At 38.2% G+C, this 26,072-nt stretch overlaps 1 protein-coding gene across 6 annotated transcripts in view; it reads left to right on the top strand.

Moving 5' to 3' along the window:
* PARD3B (par-3 family cell polarity regulator beta) overlaps window positions 1–26,072 on the top strand; it is a 1,119,500-nt gene that overhangs the window by 443,895 nt on the left and 649,533 nt on the right. For all 6 annotated transcript variants that reach the window (XM_058300305.2, XM_058300306.2, XM_058300307.2 and 3 more), the window contains exon 3: window positions 13,747–13,918. In XM_058300305.2, coding sequence (XP_058156288.1) covers window positions 13,747–13,918 — 172 coding nt within the window. The remainder of the gene's footprint in view (window positions 1–13,746; window positions 13,919–26,072) is intronic.

Below are 26,072 nucleotides of genomic sequence, written 5' to 3'. Positions count from 1 at the left end.
GAGAATATATAATGAAGACTTTTAAGCTGGAGCAAGACCCTGATCATACCTGTATGGTGGAAAGACCACTTCCTCAGTAGTGTTGTGGGTGAGTATCAGGTGGCCAGGGTCGAAATCAGAAGCCAGTGAGGGGAAGCAGACTTGGCCCAATAGAAAAGGCATCTGCCTACCACATGGGAGGTCCACGGTTCAAACCCGGGCCTCCTGACCCGTGTGCAGCTGGCCCATGCACAGTGCTGATGCATGCAAGGAGTGCCGTGCCACTCTGGGGTGTCCCCTGATGTAGGGGAGCCCCACACGCAAGGAGTGCGCCCTGTAAGGAGAGCCGCCCAGCATGAAAAAAAGTGCAGCCTACCCAAGAATGGCACCGCACACGTGGAGAGCTGACACAGCAAGATGACGCAACCAAAAAGAAACACAGATTCCTGGTGCCACTGATAAGGATAGAAGCGGTCACAGAAGAACACACAGCAAATGGATACAGAGAGCAGACAACTGGGTGGGGAAGGAAGGGGAGAGAAATAAATTTAAAAAAAGCCAGTGAGAACCCCATAGAGCTCCTAGGGTCATGGGTCCTAGCCAGAGGCAGTGCCACACTGAGTTGTGATAGGAGTATACCGTGCAGAGAGACACAACATGAACCTTAGGTCCCACAAAGCTCTTGCCATCAGGATCTATTATTCCCTCTGGATTGGCAGTGGCAGTGCTACTGGGGCTTGGTTAAGTGATGACCATGCAAGCTGTTCCTTATGGCTTTGGTTTGATTAGACAATAGAAATTGTAGGGGAGTAAAGACAATAAAATTAAATCCATTTAAATAATATTCAGTGTAGGTGTTACAACAGTTATAAAGGTATGTAATGCTTTATAAATGATGAAATATTTCCCAATCTGCTATTTTATGTGGTCTAAGTATACTTCAAATATAATATTCCTTTAAAAATGCTGATTAGTTGTGTGTGATTTAGGTAGGAATAACTTGAAGAAAAAGTCGTGTGTACAGCGGAGTGGGTGAAGATCAGTGGATGAGCACCTGCTTTGCATGTACGAAATCTCAGGTCCAATTCCAGGCACCTAAAGAAAAAAAAGTGTATGCACATGTGCCTGTGCATTTTAAAACATACCACGTTGTATTGTGTCTTCGTTTCCAATACTGTACATTCTCCCAAGATCTTCATAGCCCCTTCGGATAGCCCATGACCTGAGGAGGCATCCACTTTTAGGCTGGATAATTGGCAGACAGTCGCCCAGTGAATTGAGATCATTTTTGAGAGTGTTGCAGCCAATTAAACCCAAGTACTCTGGTCTTCTAGTTTCTCATGTGTCCGTTGCTTTTATAATATGTAATTCAGGGACAGGGGTGGTATCATTTACTGACAAGGCAGGGGTATTAAGTCTTTAAAATAGCTTATATTCCTGTTATCCAGATAACACATCAGACTTCTCCCTGCTCCCACACCTGTTTGCTTTTCCGCTAACTCCCCTGCAGAGTCCCCTGAGATTAGGGCTTCTTGGCGGCCACTTGACCTCCATGGGCCTCTTTGCCTGAGCATTACTATGGGTGGGAAGGGTACAGGGGAGCTGGTTTCTGAGGTTTCCCCTATGTACATTAGATATGAGCTGTGAAGTCTATTTAATATATGTGAGCTATTGTTTCTAAAGAAAGTAAAAAATGCAGTAAAAACAACTCAAGGTTCTCCTAAATTTAAGTGGCAACATATCATCTTCGAAATTTTAATTCAAGCTAGTTAAAAGGAAGTTATGGTTCAACATAAAATGTCCCTGGATTTTTAGGGACATACTACGTAATTAAAGAAGGTAAACGTATATTTGACTGAAATATGTTTTTTAATAGGCATATTTTTTTGTTGTTATTAGGCAATTTAGGAAGCTGCCTGTTTAAAAATGTGATTGGGATAATTAGGATTCTTAGTCCAATCAAATAAGTTATGCCATTTTCTTTAGAATGAAGCTTAAAACTATAATGTTTATAAAGGTCCCTATTATGGATTTTGAGTTTAGGGAGGAAATAAAATTGGTTTTATCTCATTTACCGAATGTCAGTTGAACTTTGTGAGAATCAGGAGCTCTTAAATACTTGCTATGAAGATGCTAGATCTAGATCTGATATTATCATCTGATAAAGACGATAATGTAAGTCGGCTAATTTTTAAAATCAGGATTAAACACTCCTAGCTAGCTGTCAAAATTCTGTGAAGGATGAGAACCTATTTTGAAACCTTTGTTTAAAGTGGCATACAATTAGCTCAGAAAGCCAGTTTCTATTTAGTTACAAGCAGATGCATACTTTTAAATGAAATTCTGCAGTGTTTCACTCTCTTCCCAAAGGTGATAATGTGTTTTCCTCTACTTGTGAAGTTGTTGTAATTTCACAGCCTTACTTAGATTTAATTGTGTTTATTAAGATTTGGGACAAATGATTCCAATTTTGTTTTGTAAACTACTGTTTTTTCCTTTGCTTTTTTCATTTTACTTGAAAGTTGTTGGCAACATAGAATATGCATGACAGAGTGAAAAATAGCAATACAATGTTAAATTCAACATTTTAACCCAAAGAATGCAATAGGGCAAATATGATTTCCTTAGTGGAATATTAGTTCAACTGACATGTGATTAAAATAGAGCCTCATATTACTCAGTATAATTACTAATCCAAAAATAATTTATAAATAGAGATTATTATGTTCTATGAGCTTTTGGATTTTTAAAAATTCTCTAGTCAACAGATAATAGCAGTAGGTTATAAAAACTGACTATAGAAGTGGTGAGAGACTGACCTACATCATGAATATTGAGGAACTCTGCAATAATGCACTTTGTGTCATTATTTTGTTAAAATGTTTACTTGTCAGTGTAGAAGCGAAAAGCATTGGTATATTGCTTCCAGTTATGGTAGAAATAGAACAGACAGCACAAATCATGTATTGCTGGGTAGAAGAGCTGTACTACTTGTCTAAGGGCTTTGTGTTCTTGTGAGATGAAGAGCATTAGAAAAAAAAACAACCACCAACAAAAATTACCTATTTGAAGTGTTTGATCTTGGTACTTTCTGTGTTCCTCTGTCAACCCTGTGATGAAGAGATTAAAGAGAAGCAACAAGGTAGAAGAAGAATAAGGATAAACAGTCAAGTAGGTCTCAGTCTGGAAGCCAGGGAATGTTAGCTGTCAGAAGAAAAGGAATTAACCTTTAGCCTTCCATTGTGTTTCAGGTTCTGTGCTAAACACTTAAGTATGTTCCAGGGATATTATCGAGAAAATTAATATAGGTATACTTTGGAGATAATGCAAATTCACTTCCAGACCATTGTAATAAAGCAAATATCACAATAAAATGAGTCACACAAATTTTTTTGTTTCCCAGTGTATAGAAAAATATGTTTACACTACACTGTAGTCTATTAAGTATACAATAGCATTATGTCTAAAAAATGCTATCATCTTAGCCTTCAGAGAATCATAATCTTTTGCTGGTGGAAAATCTTGCCTTGATGTTGATGGCTGCTGACTAATTAGGGTGGTGGTTGCTGAAGTTGGGTTAGCTGTGGCAATAGCTTAAAATAAGATGACAGTGAAGTTTGTGACTGATCAACTCTTACTTTCATGAAAGATTGTTCTGTAGCATGAGATGCTTTTTGATAGCGTTTTACTCACAATAGAACTTGCAAAGTTGGAGGCCATTCTCTCAAACCCTGTCTTTATCAACTGAGTTTATGTACTACTCTAAATCTCTACTCTGAATCTTTTGGTATCATTTCAACAGTGTTCACAGAATCTTCAACAGGAGTAGTCCATTTCAAGAACTACTGCCTGCTTATCCAAAAGAAGCAGCTCCTGTTGCATTCAAATTTACCATAGATTTTAACAATTCAGTCACATCTTCAGGCTCCTCTTCTAATTCTAGTTCTCTTGCTCTTTCTACCATATCTGCAGTTAGTTTCTCCATTGATGTCTTCATCTTCTCAAGTCATCCATGAGAGTTGGTATCAACTTCTTCCAAACCCCTGTTAATGTTAATATTTTGACCTCTTCCCAGGAATCACAACTGATGTTCTTGGCATCCAGAATGTTGAATCCTTTCCAGGTTTTCAGAGAAATTGCCCAGATCCATTAAAATAATCACTCTCTATGACAGCTATGGCCTTACAAAATATATTTCTTAAATCATAAGATCTGAAAGTCAAATGACTCCTTGATCCATGGGCTGCAGAATGGATGTTGTGTTAGCAGACATGAAACCAATATTCATTCTGTATACTTCTGTCATTTCTCTTAGGTGACCAGGTCCATTGTGAATGAGCAGTGCTATTTTGAAAAGAATCTTTTTTATGAGCTGTAGGTCTCAATGTTGGGCTTAAAATATTCAGTAAATCGTGTGGTAAACAGATCTGTCATCTAGGCTTCATTGTTCCATTTATAGAGTGCAGGTAGAGTAGATTTACCTTAATTCCTAGGGCCCTGGAATCTTCTGAATGATAAATGAACATTGGCTTCCACTTAAAATCACTAGCTGCATTAGCCCCTAACAAGAGAGTCAGCCTGTCCTTTGAAGCTTTGAAGCTAGGTGTTGACTTGTTCTGTCTAGCTATGAAAGTCCTAGATGACATCTTGTTTTAATAGAGTATAAGGCTGTTTCATTTATATTGAAAATTGTTTTTCCATGTAGCCACCTTTATTAATGACCCTATCTAGATCTTCTGGATAACTTGCTGCACCTTTTACATCAGCACTTGCTGCTTCATATTGCACTTTTATGTTACAGAGTCAGCTCCTTTCCTTAAAACTCTTGAACCGAACTCTGATAACTTTGACCTTTTCTTCTGCAGCTTTCTCACCTCTCTCACCTCTTTCAACTCTCTCAGACTTTGTCAAATTGAGGAAAGTTAAGGCCTTACTCTAGATTAGGCTTTGACTTAAGGGAATATTGTAGCTTATTTGATCTTCTATACAGACCAAAGCTTTCTCCATATCAACAAAAAGACTGTTTCATTTTATTAATTTGTGTGTTCACTGGAGAGCATTGTTAATTTTTTTCAAGAACTTTTTCTTTGCCTTCACAACTTGGCTAACCAGTTGAAAGCTTAGCTTTCAGCCTATCTTGGCTTTGACATGCCTTCCGCAGTAAGCGTAATCTAGTTTTCTAGCTTTTGATTTAAAGTGAGAGACGTGCAGAGGCAGTTGTAGAGTTATTAATTCACCCAACTTCAATATTGTCTCTCAGAGAATAAGGAGGCCTGAGGAGATGGAGAGAGATGGGTAAATAGCCCTTCAGTGGAAGAGTCAGAATACATACAGCATTTATCCGTTAAGTTTGCTGCCTTATATGGTTATAGTTTGTCACATCCCAAAACGATTATAATAGTAACATCGAAGGTCACAGATGATCATGACAGATATAATAATAATGAAAAAGTTTGAAATAGTATGAAAATTGCCAAAACATGACAAAGAGACACAAAGAAAGCACATACTGTTGGAAAAATGGTGCTGACCTACTTGCTTTACACAGGGTTGCCGCAAACCTTCAACTTAAAAAAACAACAAAAAAAAAACAATATCCATGAAGAGCAGTAAAGCTAAGCATGATTAAATGGGGTATGCTTGTATTCCATCTTCACCTATATTCACTCCCCAATATACACACGTACTCATACACATGTGCACCTTTATGAGTGATATTAATTGTAATAGCCTATTGTTTGAGTTTATAAACAAGTCTGATCTCTTGAAAGGGTTACTGATGGTGTGTAAATGCAGTGAACACATGGCACTTTTGATCAGGTCTTTACTCAGGGTCATACAGGTACATTACCCAAAGTTCTTTTACTTATTTTTTTATGTTTTGGATTTTTGTTGCTGTTATTGACTTCTTCATTCTTGTAGCAGTTTGATATCATTCATGAATTCCAAAAATAGATACTAGATTATGTTTGTAAACTGGTCTGTACCTGGGTGTGATTAAATTATGATTAGGGCTATGATTGGGCCACATTAGTAGGGTATTGAGTCCCTGCCCCTTGGTGGGTAGGGACTCACAGAAAGAAGACATGGCAAAGGACAGAGTTGGAGTTTTGAGTGGGAGTTTTGATGTTAGAGTTTTGATGCAGGAGTCTTGAACTGGAGCTCTGAGAAGTAAGCACACAGAGGAACTTAACTGTGAGGAAAGAGAAGCAAGCCCTGGGAAGAGAGGAACCCTTAGCTCGGAGAGAAGCAAGCCCTGGGGAGAGAGGAACACAGGAAGCCTGAACCCTGGCAGATATCAGCAGCCATCTTGCTTTAACACATGGCAAAAGACTTTGGTAAGGGAAGTAATATATGCTTTATGGCCTGGTAACTGTAAGCTTCTATCCCAAATAAATACCCTTTATATAAGCCAATGGATTTCTGGTATTTTGCATCTGCACCCCTTTGACTGACTAATAGAGAACTTGGTACCGAGGAGGAAGGAAGTGCTTTTGCAATTACCAAAATGCTGGAACAGTTTTATACATGGGTGGGGCTATTTTTTTGAGGAATTGTGAAATGCTTGATGGAAAAGGCCTAGATCACTTTGAAGAGACTGTTGATAGCAATATGAATGCTAAAGAGGCTTTTTATGATGCCTTAGAAGTAAATGATGAAACTATTATTAGAAACTGAAGGAAAGGGGATCCATGTTTTAAAGTTGCAGAGAACTTAGCAAGATTAACTCCTGATATTTTCTGGAGGGCAGAATTTGAAAACAGTGAGCCTGGGCATTTAACTGAAGAACTTTCCAAAGTAAACTTAGAGAATGCAGTTTGGCTTCTCCTTACAGTTCATAGCAAAATGCTAGATGAGTGAAATAAGCTGAGGACTGAATTGTTGAGCACAAAGAAACAAGAAACTGATTCCAGAAATTCCAAGCCACTGGAAATCAAGTCCCCAGAAGATAGTGTCCCATTTGAAACCTAACTAAACTTGGAACTTGTAAATCAGGATTGAAGATACAGTTATCTTGGAAAGACTTGTGGAAGTCTTACTGTCTGATGGCTTGGACCCCTCCCTCTTGCATGCTAAACCAACAAGCTTTTTGAGAGAGCTGTGTAAACAAAACCACTGTCAGCTTAGACTAAAAGGGATATGGAAAGGAGAGATTGAAGGAGAAACAGCTTTGAGAGGAAAACCATGGAAGCTGAGATCTGAAATTAAGATATCACCTTGGGCCAAGAGAGCAACCCCACCCATGTGCACAGAGAGGGTGAGTATGCCCCAGCAGTTGAAGAGGGTGGTGGATGTTCAATGTTCAGGGAGAATTTTGCCTCCCCAGGGTAGAGAGAGGGTGGAGCACATTCCTCAAGGATTAGGGAGGCTGAGGTTGACACCCTATTGGTTTGAGAGGGATGGACCTGCCCCCATGAATTAGGGAAGGCCACGTGCTCAAGTTGTTGCTCTGAGAGTGTTGAGCTGGTACGTCAAAAGTTAGGGAAAATGTTGCCTTCACCTCACTGTGCTAGGGGGGCTAAGACACTAACCGAAAGATAGGGTAAGGTGTGGCAATCTACCCAATGCTGTCGGAGGGTGAGATCTAGAGCTTGATTGACAGCCAAATTCTTGATGAAGGTGAAACCAAGAAAATGGCCATTGGGCAAGCTTTGGAAAGGGTGGGGAGAAGAAACCATGTCTTAAGAATGACTCTCAGAATTTGAAATTGAATGGAGGATGCCCTGTAGGTGTACTGAACTGTTCTGAACCTATAACTCCTATTTCATTCCCAATTTCTCCTTATAATGAAAATATCTATCCTTTCTCCATTTGCATATTGGAAGCAAATAAATTGTTTCATAAGTTTCAGAGTTCATAGCAGATGGCATTTTGCCCCAAGACAAACTGAATTTCTTTAAACTGATTGCAATGTGATTTTTTACATAGCATTGCTACTGATTTAAGGTTTTTTTTGAATATTGTATGTCTTTTTGGAATTCAGAGGGTGTAGCTTAGCAGTTTGGTACTGTTCATGAATTCCAGAAATAGATACTGGATTATGTTGTAAACTGGTCTGTACTTGGGTGTGCTTAAATTATGATTAGGGCTATGATTGGGTTATATCAGTAGGGTATTGAGTCCCCACCCATTGGTGGCTGGGGACTCATAGATAAAAGACATGGCAAAGGACAGAGTTGGAGTTTTGAATGGGAGTTTTGATGCTGGAGTCTTGAGCTGGAGCCCTGGGAAGTAAGCACACAGAGGAGTTAGTTAGGAAAGAAAAGCAAGCCCTGCGAAGAGAGGAACTGTGAGCCTGGAGAGAAGCAAGCCCTGGGAAAAGAGGGGAACCCAGGAAGCTTGAACCCTGGCAGATGTTGGTAGCCATCTTGCTACAACATCTGGCAAAAGACTTTGGTGAGGGAAGTAACTTATGCTTTATGACCCAGTAACTATAAGCTTCTACACCAAATAAATACCCTTTATATAATAGGCAACAGATTTCTGGTATTTTGCATCAGTACCCTTTGGATGACTAATAAAATTCTTTTGACCATTACAATTAAAAAAGATTGAAATATTCTTTAAAATAAAGTTTGTGGGTATTTCTTTCTGTGAGAATCTTAGTTTCAGGTATTCCTTCCAGATACTTTTGGGCTTGGGGAAGGTGCTAGTGCATGATCTTTGAACTGGGATCACCATGAGCATAGGTAACTGAAATCTAGTTATTGCAAATAATTCAGATGTACTACAGTAATGTATTTATTTTCATGTGTTTTCCTGACTCATGTTTATATGATAACACATGCTCCTGAGAAATATGTTTCACCTCAACCTTTTATACAGGGGTAGAAAAGCATAGGCTATACATGGCACATTTTCATGATACCTTAATTTTACTGGCATTTGGAAAGACCAACTTTTAAAAAAATATTAAAATGATCTCAGAAAGCTGCTAGAGTATAGAATATAGAATTTTCACATATCTGAAATAAAGCTGTGGAGTTTACTTTTGAGCTTATGTCATGCCCCTTCAGAGTAGTCTCTACTGGCCCTGAGGGTTTGCTCACCTCTGTTCCTAGGGTATGTTAGGGAGACATTGAGAAGCTTCCACTAGATAAATGAAAGAGGTGTATTGGGAGAAAGGAAGTAAGGCAGTGCATGTGGCTAACCCTGCCCACCTCTCCATTATCCTCTTACTCCAACAGTTCCACTCCTTTCAGAGTGCAGAGAAGCAGATTCTTCCTTTTGAAAATGAGCTGGTAGAGAAAAGAATAGAGACATTATCTGCATTTTTGGAATAGGAAGTAGTGGAAAAATTTTCCCTCAGTGTTGAATTAAAAAATGAGGAATTCCTTCACCGTAATAACAAAAGCAAAAACAATAAGGATAATGATACTACTCTGAGCATCCTATTAGTATGTAATGGCCATTTATAGTCATACATTTAAAAATATTTAATTTGAATGTTCATTCTAAAAACACTTGAATGATCTAGATAACCTCTATTTGGTTGGTATGTTAAATTTTATTTGTTTTGCCTCATATTTCACTTATTTTTTCCCAACAGATTTACATTAAACATCTATTATGTCATAGCCACTGTTGTAGGGACTGGAGATATCAACATAATAGATAAAAATCACTGTCTCTTTGGAGCTTATATTCTAATGGAGTGGAAAGATAGGCAATAAGACAAATACGAAAAGAGAGCATTTAGAGGGTAATAAATGCTATAAGGAAAAATAAAGGAGGGGGGGTGTAATGAGTAGTGGGGAATGTTGCAATTTAGATATTATGGTCAGGGAGAGTCTGGTATTTGAGTAAAGATCTGAGGGATAGAGATAACAAGCCATGTGGTTATCTAGAGGAAAACTGTTTCAGCTTGAGAGAACAGTAAATACAAAAACACCCCTGTACAAAGGAGATAGTGTAGCTGGGTAGAGGTCTGAGAACAAGAGAAGAGTAAGTAGAAAGTGAGGTCAGAAATGTAATTGGGGGCCAATGAACTTAAGGCCATTGCAAGGATTTAAGCTTTACTCCTAGCTAGGTGGGAAGGCATTACAGGGTTCTAGACAGAGGAGAGACATAATCAGACTTATATTACAGAAAGGTCACCTTGTCTGCTGTGTTGAGAATAGATTGAAAAGGAGCTTTAATGAAAAAAAGGAGGTGGGATCATTTCATTGATCCATGAGAAACACTGTAGTAGCTGCGTCAAAGATGGTGACAATGGAGGTAGTGAGAAGTGGATAAAATCTGGAATTATTTTGAAATTTGTTGACAAATTAGATGTATGTGGGGTGTATGTCTTGGAGGGGTGAGGGAGTGATCAACGGTTACTGTAAGGGTTTTTGGCCTGAGCAACTGTAAGGACGTATTGCTATTAATTGGGAGGTGAAAGACTATGTATGGAAAGAGCTTTGAAAGATGTTAGATTAGGCAACTGACTATATGTGCTTGAAATTTGGAGAAAGTTCTGGTTTGGTGATGTAAATTTTGGATTTTATAAGCAGATAGAAGAAATCTAAGCCATGAGACCGATGAGATAACCAAGAAAATTTAGATCTATTTTTAGAGATCAAATCCAGGAGATGAGGAGAAATAAGCAAAAGGAAACTTAATGGAGGGACCACAAAGTTAAAGAGAAAACTGAGCGCTATTCTGGAAGTCAAGTGAAGAAAGTGTTTCAAGGAGGAGGCAATGATTGACTTGTTGATGTTGATGAGTGCAGTTTCTGTGTAGTAGAGAGGAAGAGTCTGATTAAAGTGGCTCCAAAGATGGAAACAGCTAGTGTATTAGTGTAAACTGCTCTTGAAAGTAGTTTTGATTTAGAGGGAAGGTGAGAAATGGGATTACATAGAGGACATAGAGGGGTGAGTTGGTCCTGAGAAGGTTATTTTTTGTTTGTTGTTGTTATGTTGTTATTGTTGTTTGAGGCAAGGGCAAGGGATTGAACCCAGGAACTTGTATGTGGGAAGCTGCCACTCAACCACTGAGCCATATTGGTTCCCTGCTTGTTTTTTTTTAAATCAGAGAATTAACATATTTATAGCCTGACCTCCCTGTGTGATTTGGGTTTAGGTGGCTAAACACTGTAAGAGATCTGTGGGGATGGGGGCTTTAATTGGAAGTAAAGGTTGCCTGAACATTATCATTTTGGATCATGGGGTCTTTGAAGAATGTCAGGGCTGTCGAGGGTGACATGAACATATTGCATCACAGAAGGAGAACAGAGGGCCACCAAAAGAGGCAGCATTCAAGTCAAATATTGCCTGAATGCATTTTGCATAAGGTTTAGGTTACTGCAGCTCCTAAAGTGTCAAGTGAAAAATATCCTACATGCCGTGGAAGTTTAATCTGAGCAAACAAAAAATGGAATTCCTCTTTTCATGTCCAACTCATATCTCTGGGAAAGGTAATTTTGAATTGGTTTAAAGGCAGTGAGGGATGGCTATTTTCAAGCACTGGACACTTTGGAAACCAGTGTGCCTTCTGTCAAGGGACCAGAATGGTGGTTTATGTTAACTAATGTACCCCTGTATCACTATGTGCCAGGAACTCTGTTACCCAGTAATGTAGGTGTTCTAATGAATCAGATAATCTTGTTAACAGGGATCTATGACACATGATTTAAATGAAGAGATTATGAAATTTGGGAAGCCTTCAAGCCTCTCTGTTATCATCTCCGAGAATAGTCATGTATCTTCCAAGAGTGGAGTTCACATTTTTTAGTGTGTAGCAACCTCATGTACACGCTACAAGTATTCCACAACGTAGCTTCTGTAGTTACAGTTTTCTTTGTGGAGGGCTGTTACAGGGTGGTCTGAAACCCTGGGCTTTAAACACTAGTTTCTAGGACCTGTAACCTTGGGAACCAACAATCTCTAAACTCCATTTTCCTGTTTCATAAACAGGTATTTTTTTATTAACTGCAGATGCTATAAGTTTGTGTTAATATAATATGCAACATACTAAAACATCTTAAGAATAAAAGCCATAAATATCTTATGAAGGATCAATTTTAAGCTTTTCCTTTATACTTCTGATTGATATTTTATTTTCTCTTTTTCCTAATATTCAAGGTATAAGGATTATACTAAGAGTTAAGGATATATCAAGTCAGAAAAGAGATTATTCTTAACACAAAACTTTATGGATACCATTGTAACAACTTTATCTAGTTGTTTTATTAAAATGACTGTTATTAATATGTTAGAGTTCACCAAGGTGAAAAATCAAAATTATTAGGTATAGGAAGTGATGAATAAAACACATCTACCATTTTTTATTGAAATTTTTTTCTTTTTCAGGATTTAAAGTGTTAAACTCTTGTTTTTGGCCAGATGATTAGAAAGACATAGTTCTACTGCTTATTTTTATACTAGAATGATCTTTCTTTATTAATCCATTTAAGTCTTATTTCGAAGACTTAAATCAGTTCATCAGTGCTACCAATTAAAAACAGAAAATGTATGTGCTCAATTTCAAAAATTAAAAATAATGCCTTGGGAGTAGCATTTCTTTCTTGTGGTGAGAGGATTGTTGGATTTTCCAATTAAAGAAGTCTCCATACTGGAAATGAGTAGTCAATTATGAAAATTATTTTTGAATAGCTAATTTGCATGTCCCTAATTGTATTCATTTCTTTTGAAAGACTGTACTCGGAAATTATGATGTTTTGATTGGTTACCCCTGCACTTATGTTATTACTACTTTTGCCAGCAAGGTTCCCCTATGAATGGGGCTTTGAGTGCCTTTCTTGAATAAGTGTTTGAATCATTAACTAGGTTTGCTTTATTTAATGAATGAAAAATATACAAAGATTTACTAACGGTTCTCAAATTTGCACACAGTGCACTTCATGGGATTGACAGCATCCTGAGTTGTCTGTTGCAGTTACATTCGGACTTTTACACATCAGCTGATAATAAACATTTTAAATTAATCTATGGTCCTATAATCTGCTGGCCAAAATGCAGTTTCAGTGGGGCTGCCTTCATTGTCTATAGAATACTGTTTGTATGATTAATTGAATATTTTCATACACTTTGCCCTTACTCTTTGAAAAATCACTTGTCAGTGGAAAATTTAAAGTTTTTATATTAATGATAACCATAGGTCTTGTATAGAATAAAATTGAGAAAAGGTGGGAATAATTAGATTAAAAGTACTGATCTTTAGCCTCATTGGACTTAACATTCATTGTACTTAAACCAGTTGACATAGAGTCATTCATGAAGGAAAAGGACACAAAGCCATGTTCAAAAATTAGATATCTATTTGTCCAAGATAAACTCAAATTGTATGGAGACACACAATTAATTGATTAATTTATATTTTTGTATAGAAGGATGGATGCAATGAGGGGTTTTATAATGTGTTTATAATGTGAGCCTGGAATGTGCCTTTATAATATGTAAGTCTCATATTCAGCTTTTGCATATTCAACTTTCATTTTGGGGTACAATTAAAGGGATTCTGAAGTCCTTTTAGGCATATAGGAAAAGGTGGTGTGGGGAGGAGTCAGTTATTTCCCTCCTTTAAGAGAGCTAGCCAAAACTGATTGTCTGTTTGAAGAATAGACAATACAAACAAACCATTAATTATTTCCTATGCTTTTAGCATTTAGACATAATGTTATTAAAGACTGAAGATCAGTGATACAGTGTAAGTTTTAAAAGGCCATTTTCTTGAAATGAAATAAAGATAAAAGTCAGCTAGATATAGTGTCCATGTGATCTGCGTGTTCTAAAAAGTAATTAGAGTTGGTGGATTTGTTTGTAGCTGATTGCTGTGTTTGATGAACAAGAACCACTTCACAAGATTGAGAGCCCCATTGGAAACCCAGCTGATCGGCAGAGCCCGGATGCTTTTGAGACGGAAGTGGCTGCCCAACTGGCTGCATTTAAACCAGTTGGTGGGGAAATTGAAGTAACTTCTTCTGCTCTGAAATTAGGTATGTGTATTTTGACCGGTATGCTTTTTACCTGAGTGACAGTACATCATCTTTCTGACAATGTGTTGCTTTGATTTCGATTTTTATCCTGATTTTTAATTTTTAAAAAATCTGATTTGTCTTTTCTCTAAATTAGTATTATTGTTGTTTAACTAGTTCTTTGCAGCTGCTGATGCTCAAGTAGTAGATGCACTTTTGTTTTTGTTTTTTCTTGTGTGGAAGGCCGTTCAGAATTGTATGTCCTTAAAGTAGCATAGGGGAGGAATGGTACTGTAAATGATGACATTGGTCTGTATTCTTTGGATCCCTTAAAAAAAAAAAAAAGGTCCTTGAAAAAGTTATTGGGAAAATGCTAAGGGGTATCAAGGAATCCAGAAAGGAAATAAAGGTCACCTTCTGTTCTTGGTTGCCTTCCTTTTCTCCCCAAACATATATCTCACAGTTTGGGGAAAACATTTTGAAGTTAATTTTAAAGTTCTTTCCTGCTGACTTATTAAAGCAAAAATACTCATCCAGGGATTTTACTCAGAATTCTTTTTGGTTATATTTGTTTGGTAGAAAGAGCAAATAAATATTCCTTTAAAGTTTCAGTAAGTTTACAACTCAAGAAAAATAACATGTCAGTTTAGGTGATACCTCTTAGAGATTAATTTGTCAGGTTAACAGCATGAAGATTTTGAAAATTCACTAGTATTTTTATTCTTAAAACATTTTTTATTCTTATTGAATATATGCATGACATTTTAACACTTGTTCTTGGAAGCTATTATAGGTAAATTCTCAAGCTAGAAGAACACGGTATGTCTACGTTGTAAAGGAAACCATATTCTTTTTAAAGCAATGCATATGTTTAAAATTTTTAAAGTTGTACACATTGCTATTTTTTTCCATTTGAAATAAAATTCATACTATAAGGTATATTTTATGTGCCACATTAATGCAATATCTATATTTTGTATTAATTATCTGAAAAGCATCCTTAGTGTCCCTTTTGAAATAAACCAAATGGAAATTAATGACTGATACTGTTCATGGTAATCCTCCATCTCTTGGAAACTGAGCTGGCGAAGCAGCCTGCTGGAACACCAATGTTGGAGGTCTTCGTGGCAGCCTGTCTTCATCCGAGCGAGGTGTGCAGCTTCAGCAACAGCAGAGCTCTATCGTTCACTCGTGTAACAGATGACTTTTTGTCCCTTAAGCAAATAGTATGGGAAGAAAATTAGTCAATAGGAGAAGACAAGACGAAAGAGGAAATTTTTTCCTGCTTGTTTTAATATTCTATTTATCAGCAAGCACTGTGGTCTTCCTCTCCTTTTATTCTTTTTCTCAGGGGAAAAGTTTGCTTTTCTTCAGATTTTCACTATTTCTTTTATTGAACCACCTGAGATATATAATAATGTTGAATACAAGAAGAAAAGTAAGCTGAGATTCCCCTTCTCTGAAAGTGAACTTTCTATTTCTTCTGAAATTGGCAGAGATTTAAAAAAAAAGAAATGGTGACAGTATGCCAGACTCTGAGATCAAGGTAATGTTACCAAGGGATCAAATATTCCAAATCCTTTACCCATAATAGCATATTTAAGCCTTATAATACTTCATTAGTTGGGTTCCATTAGTCATTTCCTTTAAGAGGTAAGAAAATAAGCAAAGAGAGGTTAAATAACTCACCCAAAAGCACACAGCTGTTAGGTAACACAACCAGGATTTGAATTTTTGCTAGCTACAGTGTCAGGAAACATTTTGTAGCTTCTCATATACTATTGGTAGATGAATAAATTAGTATACTTTTCCTGGGCGTAGTTTATGAATATATGCCCAAACCTTAAAATGTTTTAAAAATTCTTTGACTCACAAATCCTGTTTGCTCACAAATCTAGCAATATAGATTAAACGACATAATTAGTTATCTGTCAGTTTTTGGTAGAAAGTATTGCTTTCCAGCCATTTGGTCTGAAAAAAGACATCATACCCTGTTCTTCCTTTTTCTTCCCCTCACCTCTACATTCCGTCACTGCTTCCCCCTCCATGTCTACTGTCACTGCAGTAGGTCATGGCTTTATCATCAACCAGATTCTTGTGGAGACCTCAAACTGACCTCTTTCTTTGCAGTGCTTGCTTTCTTCAATTCCATCTCCTGCCAGCTACCTTTCTAAATCATAGATCTGGTTACCTTTCTCTATTTAACTATCTCCAATTGCTCCTCACTACTCCTAGGACCATGTCCAAATTTGTTGGTATACTGATACTGATTATTCCTCTGAATTATCTGGAGGAATGAGGGAAAAAATCATCCCTTACACACCTATCTGATTCTAGCAGATTGAGTACTTTTTATTTTGGGAACTTTAAAAGGGGAAGAAAGAACATATTTATTGAGTTTTTTAGATTAAAGAAGTTGAATAAGGAAGCAAGGGTATCAACTTTAGTTTCTGTTCATTCTGGCGTCTCATTGTTGGCTGTAGAGCAGGTTGTGCTCCTAGGCTGAACATTTGTCCTCTTAGGATGAATGAATTTGGTTGGCAGTAGATAAATGTTCATGTCTCTTCTGGGAGTATGAATTGGATGTGCTGTCAGACCCACCCTGAGATCCTATTTGGGTGAAAGGTCCTGAAAGGGAGTGGTCAGAGGAGAAGTGGAATATGTGTTTCAGAGATTCATCATAACAGGGTACATATAAAATGCCAGCTGCCACTGTCCCAGTCCTTCACCTCTGCTACCCACTTTCTTCCATAGGACCATGGGAACTGGTTTGGTTTCTCACTGGAATCATTAGCCCAGACTGGTACTGCAGAAGAAGAGCTTAATTTTCATTGGTTTTCTCACTCTTAAGACGTACTCAGGGAATAGGGAATTTAATCACCATTGACTCAAATGCTTATCTATGTAAGGAGAAATCATTTAACAAATACTAGAAATTTAAACATTTCTAGTTTCAATTCTAGTTTCAAATCTAGTGATCATTTCATGATCAGGTCATGCTGATCACCAAAAATTTTCTAATTTACTTATTTCTGAAATAAAAATATAGTCAGTGTTCAGTATAATTTTTGTTTTTCCAGTACAACATATGGTCAAATAATGTTTTTTTAAAAAAATCAAGAAACTTCTCCACATACAGACATATAGAGGTTGACCCCTCTTCTGCTTTCCTTATTTCTCAAGGTGAAAACCCAGAGACAGAAAATGCAGAAAATTCATATTCATAGGTTCTTCTTGACATAACTACCTGTTCTTTGCTAAACTTTATTGTTGGACACTCTTACATGCAATCACTATAACCTGCAGCTTTTATGAGTCCCTCCATTCCCCAAATCTGCTTTCTTTCAATCACCTGTGCCTTTGTATATGCCGGTCCCTTCACTTGGCTCGCTCCTTTCCTCCTTCCTACCTTAACTGTTATTCACATCTTATGCTCAGGTTCAAATATGACCTTGATTGTGAAACATTATCAAGAATTTTTACATGTAGTCAATGTTTTTAATATACCCAAACCTTAAAATATTAAAACTCTTTAGCTCACAAATCTTCTTTTCATTTAGCGATATCAATTAAATGACATAATTAGTTATCTGCCAATTTTTGATGGAAAGTATTGCCTTCTAGAAAGAATTAGAAGAATTAGAGATTATCCCCTCCTCTGTTTCCCTTTGCCATTGTGTGTGTACATTTTATAGACACTATCACTTGGTAATAATTTGCCCATGTGTCTGTTTCTCAACCGAGATGCCAGTAACCCTGACATCATCAAATCTCTAGTCTGGTGTCTTGGTGGTTGGCACACAGTAGGTGTATAATTAATACATTTCCTAATTTCTCATTCAGCAGTAGAGGGTTACAATGGTGAATAGAAGAAATCTTCTGACCTGAAGGTGTTCATAGTCTCATGCCCTACGGTAGTGGGATATATGTTTCTAAATTTTTAAAAGGACTTGTCAAGTAAGCAGCAACGTTATTCCAGTTTTATTCATCTAAATTATTTTCTACCATTTATTTTATAATGAATTTTCAAATGTAATGCCAAGTGACTAAGTCCTGACTTAGCCCTAATAACAAATCATTCTAATACTTTAAGATTCTGTTTCTGAAATTGGCCAGTGCTTTTTACCATGTGGCCTAGAGATTTCTAACCTAAGGTACATTTTAAAAGAAGAAGCATAGTGGCCAGAATACTAGGTATGATAGCAAAGGATCATATTCACAGAGTCCATTTTATCTTTAAAATCACCTGGCTCAGCAAAGCAGGTGTAGCTCAATGGTTGAGGGACATCTTCATATGTACAAGGTTCCAGGTTCAATTTCTGGCAACTCCTAAAAAAAAAAAATCACTGAGTTCAAAGGTTTTCCATATCTTTCCTGTATAACTGTATGATTCTTCTGAACATATTTTGGAACTTCAGTAGATATTTCATGATATTTAATTATGGATAACATTTATTGAGCGTTAAGTTCTAGGTGCTATTTTTTTGATAATTGTCTTTTTTAAAAAAGACAAATAGATCACACAAAATGTTACATTAAAAAACATAAGAGGTTCCCATATATGCCACTCCTCATGCCACCCCCTGCTCCTCCCACATCAGCATCCCCCTTCATCAGTAAGGCACATTCATTGCCTTTGGTGAATACACCCCGGAGTGCTGCCATACTGCATGGACTATGGTATACATTGTAGTTCATACTCTCTCCCAGTCCATCCAGTGGGTTATGGCAGGATATACAATGTCCTGAATCTGTCCCTTCAATATCATTGAGGACAACTCTAAATCCTGAAAATGCCCCATTTCACACCTCTTCCTCCCTCTTCCTGCCCTTAGCAACTCCTGTGGCCACTGTTTGCACATCCATGATACAATTACTTCTGTTGCTAGAGTCACAACAGTTCTATAGTAGAATACAGCAAGTCTGCTCCAATCCATATTATATTCCTCCATCTGGTGGCCCCTGGGATGGCAATGTCCATTCCACCTCTAAATCGAGAGAGGGCTTAGATCCTTAGATGGATGTGATTCTCCTGCTTGCAACTGTAGAAGCTCTCAGTTCCCTGGTGTGGTGGTTGGCCATTCTCACCTCCCCGTTAGCTGACCTGGGTAGTCCAATGAAATGGAGCTACTCTCTAGGTGTTGCAAATCTGCTGAGGCTTAGGACCCAGCTGGCATATGGACAGTCCAGAGATTCAAGTCTCCTGAGCATCACAAACCGCAGCGCCAACCACAGCTTCAGTAAAAGTGACAGAAGAGGCATGTATAGAGAGGTCACATCTGAGTCCAACTCCATCAGATTCAGGAGCACAAATTCCAAACTTCAAGCCATCTGTCATGACTGTAGAACCTGTGTGTCTCCGTAGCCTTCAGGAGCACAAGTACCTGGGGTTATATCTACCTTGGCTGTCTCTGGGCTCCTGCTGAGACGTGCGTTAAGTGTGACCCCTCTAATGACCTCCTGACTCATTTTGAAGTCTCTTAGCCATATAAACTCATTCGTCTTTACCATTTCCCCCTTCTATTCAAGGGGGAAATTTTCTAGTTGCATCACCGGCCGGTGATGGTAGTGATCCCTCAGCACCAGGGAGGCTCATCCCCAGGAGTCATGTTCCACACTGGGGAGGAAAATAATGCATTTACATGCTGAGTTTGGCTTAGAGAGTGGCTACATTTTTGAGAATCTAGGTGCTATTTTAATTCATTAATGTTTACTCTCTGGACAAATAGGATTGGTTATACTGGCAGGGAGGAATAGGGTACAGAAGGTTTTTTAGAAGTCCTACAGCAAAGGAACACACCCTCCAACTCAAAAGGGCTATCAGCCCTCAGAACAATCTTTGTGAAATGCTGGTCTAGAAAAACACAATTCCTTAGACCTTGAAATTAGTGATTTTCTTGACAGTTCACATTATTATTATTGTTTTCTTTGCATTTAAAAATTTATTGAAGTATACCACACATCCATAAACATACAAAAACAATAAATGTATAGTAATAGTTTCTTTCAAAACAACTTTCAAAACAAACATATGTAACATCATACAGGGACATCATACCTCATCCTACCAAAAATACCTTACATTGTTGTGAAATAGTTTTAACTAATGATTAAAGAGCATCCTCAAAATATTACTACTAACCAAAGTGTCTTATATATGGTGTATTTTTCTCCAACCCACCTTATTATTATTATTGTATTACTTATATACGAACATACATACACAATGAGTATATAGTAAAAGTTGCAAACTTATTTAGCAAACATGCATAACATCATACGGGGTCCCATACATCAACCCTCTACCAACACCTTGCATTATTGTGAGACATTTGTTACAAACAATGAAAAAATATTGTCAAAATCTTACTAGTAACTGTAGTCCTTATCTTACATTTGGTGTATTTTTCCCCAACTCACCCTGTTATTATTTTTTAAATATATTTTTATGGCAGAAGTTGTAAACTTACAAAACAATCATGCACATATGCAGGATTCCCATACAACACCCCTCTATCAACACCCCACACTATGGTGGAACGTTTGTTACAGATTATGAGACAATATCATCAGACTATTTCTGGTCCATAGCGTACATTTGGCACACTTTTTCCATACTCCCCCAGTATCAACACAGTACATCTTTGGTTTAGACACATGAATATTACATTATATCTGTTAACCACAGTCCCCAGGTCACTCCATTTGTATTTTTCCCATGCTTCTTCACATTCCCACTACATTCCCACATTGCTCTAGCTCTTAAAGGACACTTTTGCATCTGTACCATCAACCAAAATTCTCATCCACCTCTGGGTTTACTGTGTTGCTCAGCCCCTAGATTATTCTCCAGCTTTCTTTCAGCTGGCAATGTAGTAGTTTGATATGGTTCATGAATTCCAAAAAGAAATAATGGATTATGTTTGTAAACTGGTCTGTACCTGGACATCATTAAATTATTAATATGAGTAGGGCTTTAATTGGACTATGACAGTAGGGTATTTAGTTCCTGCCCCTTGGTGGGTAGGGACTCACAGATAAAAGACATGGCAAAGACCAGAGTTGGAGCTTTGAAGTTGGAGTTTTGATGCCCAAGTCTTGAGCTGGAACCCTGGGAAGTAAGCACACAGAGGAGCTTGGTCATGAGGAAAGAGAGAAGGCCCCAGGAAGAAAAACAAGCTGTTCATCTAAGAGTCTACACCTAGCCTTTTGGAGATAACAAAGCATCTGAGCCTGGAGAGAGTCAAGACCTGAGAAGAGAGGAACCCAGGAAGTCTGAGCTTTTACAGATATCAGCAACCATCTTGCCCCAAAATGTGGCAATAGACTTTGGTGAGGGAAGTAAATTAAGCTTTATGACCTGGCAACTGTAAGCTTCTATCCCAAATAAATACCCTTCATAAAAACCAACATATTTCTGGTGTTTTATATCAGCACCCCTTTAGCTGACTAATACACCTAGACTACCCTTTTCAGCCACATTCCAATTTATAAACCAGTTACTACTCACTATAATGTGTTACCATTGGGAAGCAGATGTGGCTCAAGCAATTGGGCTCCTGTCTACCATATGGCAGGTCCCAGGTTTGGTTCCTTGGGCCTCCTGGTGAAGGGAAAGCTGGCCTGTACCATGGAGAGCTGGCCTGTGCTGCAAACTGATGCAATAAGGTGACACACACACACACAAAAAAAAAACAGAGGAAAGACAACAAGAAATACAACAAACCAGGGGGCTGAACTGGCGGAAGCAATTGGGTCCCTCTCTCCCATGTCGGAGGTCTCAGGATCAGTTCCCGGTGCTTCCTAAAGAGAAGATGAGAAGAGAAGACAAGCAGACACAGAAGAATGCATAGCATATGGATAGTGAGAGCAGACAACAAGTGCAGCTGGCATGGGGGGTGGTAAATAAAAACATAAAAATAAATCTTAAAAAAAATGTGTTATCAAGTCTATACATTTCCACACTTTTACAGTAAAGTTAATTAAAACTTCTGCATATATTAAACATCAGTAGTCCATCTCTTACCTCCTTTAAGAATCCACCACCTACCACTGGGTCTTGAAGGTATTTTCCTATGTTTTCCTCTAGAAGATTTATGATTCTTGTTTAATATTTAGGTTTTTTATTCTTTTGAGTTAATTTTTGTGTAAGGTATGAGATAGGGGTCCTCTTCCTTCTTTTGGCTATGGATATTCAGTTTTCTCAGCATCATTTGTTGAATGGACTGTTTCGTCTGAGCTAGGTGAGTTTGACAGGCTTATCAAATATCATTTGACCATAGATGTGAGGGTCTGTTTTTAACCATCAGTTCAGTTCCATTGGTCGATGTGTCTGTCTTTATGCCAGTACCATGCTGTTTTTACCAATCTAGCAAGGTAATATGATTTAAAGTCCAGAAGGGAGAGTCCTCCAACTTCACTTTTCCTTTTTAAGATGTTTCTGCCTATTCAGGACCTCGTACCCTTCCAAGTAAATTTGATGATCCTGTTTTCCATTTATTTAAAAATTGCTGGTGGAATTTTTATTGGGATTGCATTGAATCTGTATATCGATTCAGGGAGAATTGACATGTTAATGATATTTAGTCTTATAATTCATGAGCATAGAATGTTCTTCCAATTAGTCCTTTTAAAATTTCTTTTTAACAGTGAGTTATATTTTTCTGAATTCAAGTGCTTTACATCATTTGTTAAACTTATTCTTAAGTATTTGTTTCTTTAGTGGCTGTTGTAAATGGAATTTTTTTTTCCCTCACTTCCTCCTCAGATTGTGCATGCTAGTTTCTTTTAAAGTCTATTTCATCTAATATAAACATAGATACTTAGGTTTTTTTGGTATTCATTTGATTTCTTTTTTTTCTTTTTTTTCTTTTCTTTTTTTTCTGTTACTGAATCTGTGGAATACCTTTTTCCAGCTTTTCACTTTCAATTCATTGGTTTCCTTGGGTCTAAGGTGAGTCTCTTGCAGACAGCATATAGGTGGTTCATATATTCTTATCCTTTCTACCAGTCTGTGTCTCTTGATCGGGGAGTTTAATCTATTAGCATTCAATGTTATTACTGTAAAGGCAGTTCTTATTTCACCCATTTTGACCTTTGGGTTTTATCTGTCATGTTTTGTTTTCATCCCTCTTCTGAGACTTTCAGTTACTTTTACTGATATAACCTTCATTTCTAGACACTCTTCCAAGCCTCTCTCTCCAGTCTTGTCTTTTCAAACTGTAGCTCACCCTTTAGTATTTCCTGCAAAGTTGATCTCCTGGTTACAAACTTTCAGTTTCTGTTTATCTGTGAGTATTCTAAATTCACCCTGATTTTTGAAAGGCAATCTTGCAGAATATAAGTTTCTTGCCTGGAAGTTTTTCTCTTACAGTATCTTAAATATATCATACCACTGTCTTCTTGCCTCCATGGTTTCTGATGAGAAATTGGCACTTAACCTTATTGGGTATCCCTTATAGTTATGTAGTGCTTTTCTTTTGCTGTTCTCAGAATTCTCTCTTTGTCTTTGGCATTTGACATTCTGATTAGTATGTGTATCGGAGTTGGTCTATTTGGATTTATTCACATGGGAGTATTTGTATTTCTTGGACATGGATATCCATGTCCTTCCATAGGATTGGGAAATTTTCTACCATTATTTCTTCAAATATTCCTTCTGCCCCTTTTTCCTTCTCTTCTCCTTCTAGGACACTCTTGAAATGTAAGTCTGCACATCTCTTGCTGTCTTTTAGTTCCCTGAAACCTTGTTAATTCTTTCCATTCTCTTCTTCATCTGTTCTTTTGTATGTTTGCTTTCAGAGGCCATTTCTTCAAACTCACCAATCCTTTCTTCTGCCTCTTCAAATCTGCTATTATATGATTCCAGGATATTTTTTATTTCATTTATTGCACCTTTCATTCCCATAAGACCTGCTATTTTTCTGGGTATGCTTTCAAATTCTTCTTTGTGCTCTTCCAATGGCTTCTTAATATCCTTAATCTCTTTAGTCATATTATTGAATTTATTAAGGTTTGTTGAACATCTATGATTAGTTATCTCAACTCCTTTATATCACCTGGAAGCTTGTCTTATTCCTTTAACTGGGCCATATCTTCCTGTTTCTTGGTATGGATTGTAATTTTTTGTTGGCATCTTAACATCTGGCTCACTAGATGTATTTATTCTGGGTGCAGTTTCTCTCTTATTTTAGGGCTTTCTTGCTTTTTTCCCCTTGCTAGTTGTGTAATAGGAGACGAGGATGCAGTTGGTGATACAAGCGATGGAGGATCAAGCTGCCTGCATTGCCCAAGGGACAAATGAAGCTTCTCCCAACTTTCTCCTTTGCCAGGGATAGGGACAGAGCCACAGTTGTGTGCACTAATCCAGGCTGTGCAGGCCTAGGCTGTAGTTGCCCAGAGAGACTGATGAAGCCTCATGCCCTTTCCTTCCTGCCTGTGTAGGGATGGAGCTGCAGGTATGAGCAGCTGTCTTTGCCATGTGGGTCCAAAATGACCACAGTTACCCCAGTAGACTTCTGACTATTCAGTATGTGCCATCCAAATGTACCTGCAGTTACCTGGAGAGGCTGGTGCAGGGCCTGCCAGCCTCCTCCTTACTAGAGGTGGGGCTTCCCTTACTAGAGGTGGGGCTGAAGCCTAGGCTAGGGCTGCAGGCTGATCTGCGTGAAAGAAGTCGGTCCCTACCTTCACTGTGATTTTCAGTCAGCTCAGCCTCCCCTCATGCCAGAGGCAGAGTCAAAATGCCAGCTATCAGCCCCCCAATACCCCAACAGGCCCAAACCCCAGCTCTTCTATGAGTTATACTCCAGCCAGCTGAACCCACCAATCAGTAGCTGACATCAGCAGCCAACTCTCTCTCTCTGTTTTTGGGAAATGGAGCCTCCAACTCCAGCCACAAAACAGGTCCTGAGGCAGCTTGTGCCAACAGAGTAGAATGATCACCAGCCTCTGTGGTGTGGGCTGTTGTTTCCCAGAAAGGTGGGTGCAGGCCCCCACCAGGTTTGTTCCCACTGGAGGTGGGGCTGCAATCCAGCTGGATGGACAGAAGCTGGTCCCTACTGTCATGGTGATTTTCACTTGCCCTGCTTCCCCTCACTTCAATTGGTGGCTTCCAGCCTCTTTTTGACCTGGACAGGTTCAAACATTAGCTGTTCTTAGAAATAAACTTTAGCCAGCCAAGTTTCCTAATGAGTAGTTGAAGTTGTTGCCCAACTGTCTCCACCTCCCCTGTTTTTGGAAAGTGGAGCTTCCAATTCCAGCCACGGAACAGCTCCCGAGTCAGCTTTGCTGCCAGTGGAGGATGGGCACTGGCCTCTGTGGCATGGAGTGCTCTACTCATGAATCTTCTCTACAGATGGGCAGTCTCCTTCCATTCTTTCAAGGATGTTGCAGGATGGTCTTCTGGTCTCCTGGTGCCCCCAAACAGGTGTTTTAGGTAGCTCTGGGTGATTACTAATTGCCCTGTAGCACAAGCTTACTCTAGGAGCTCCTTATTTTGCCACCATCTTGCTGGTTGTCCCAGCTGACATTATTTTACAAATGAGCAAGTAACAGCTTAGAGTTGGTTTGTGCTCTGATGTCAAATAGTTAGTTGATTAAAGAACTAGTAATAGCTAGAATTGGAACTTTACCTCTTGACTTCTAGTACAGCGCTCTTTCAACTACATGACATCTTTTGGATTATAGATTTGAATTATCCATGTCTCTTTTTTTTTTATTTGCAGTACTGGCACTGTGGATTGAATCCAGGACCTCATATGTGGGAGGCTGGCACTCAACCAATCAGCCACATTGGCTCCCCTGATTTGGTTCCCTCATCTATTTGCTCATTGTTGTTTTGCTTGTTTTTGCTTGTTGTCTCTCATTGTTTTTGCCTGTTGTCTAGTCATGATCTGCTTGTTGTTTTTTGCTTGTTGTCTGTTTTGTTTCTTTTGTTTAGGAGGCACTGGGAACCCAAGCTGGAACCTCCCATGTGGGAGGCAGGCACTCAACTGCTTGAGTCACATCTGCTTCCCAAATTATCTATGTCTTTTAATTCTATATATAACAAAATAGCACCACATATCCTTTAGGAACTGAGATAGAGTGTAAATTAATAAATAGATACTATGAGACGCCTTAAGTCAAAAGTTAATGAGGGTATAAAGACCAGAAAATCAAGGTGGAAAAAAAT

Source organism: Dasypus novemcinctus, chromosome 7 (genome assembly GCF_030445035.2).
Source record: "Dasypus novemcinctus isolate mDasNov1 chromosome 7, mDasNov1.1.hap2, whole genome shotgun sequence".
Taxonomy (NCBI): domain Eukaryota; kingdom Metazoa; phylum Chordata; class Mammalia; order Cingulata; family Dasypodidae; genus Dasypus; species Dasypus novemcinctus.
Note: the sequence above shows the minus strand (reverse complement) of the source record. Positions and strands in the feature narration are given on the sequence as shown.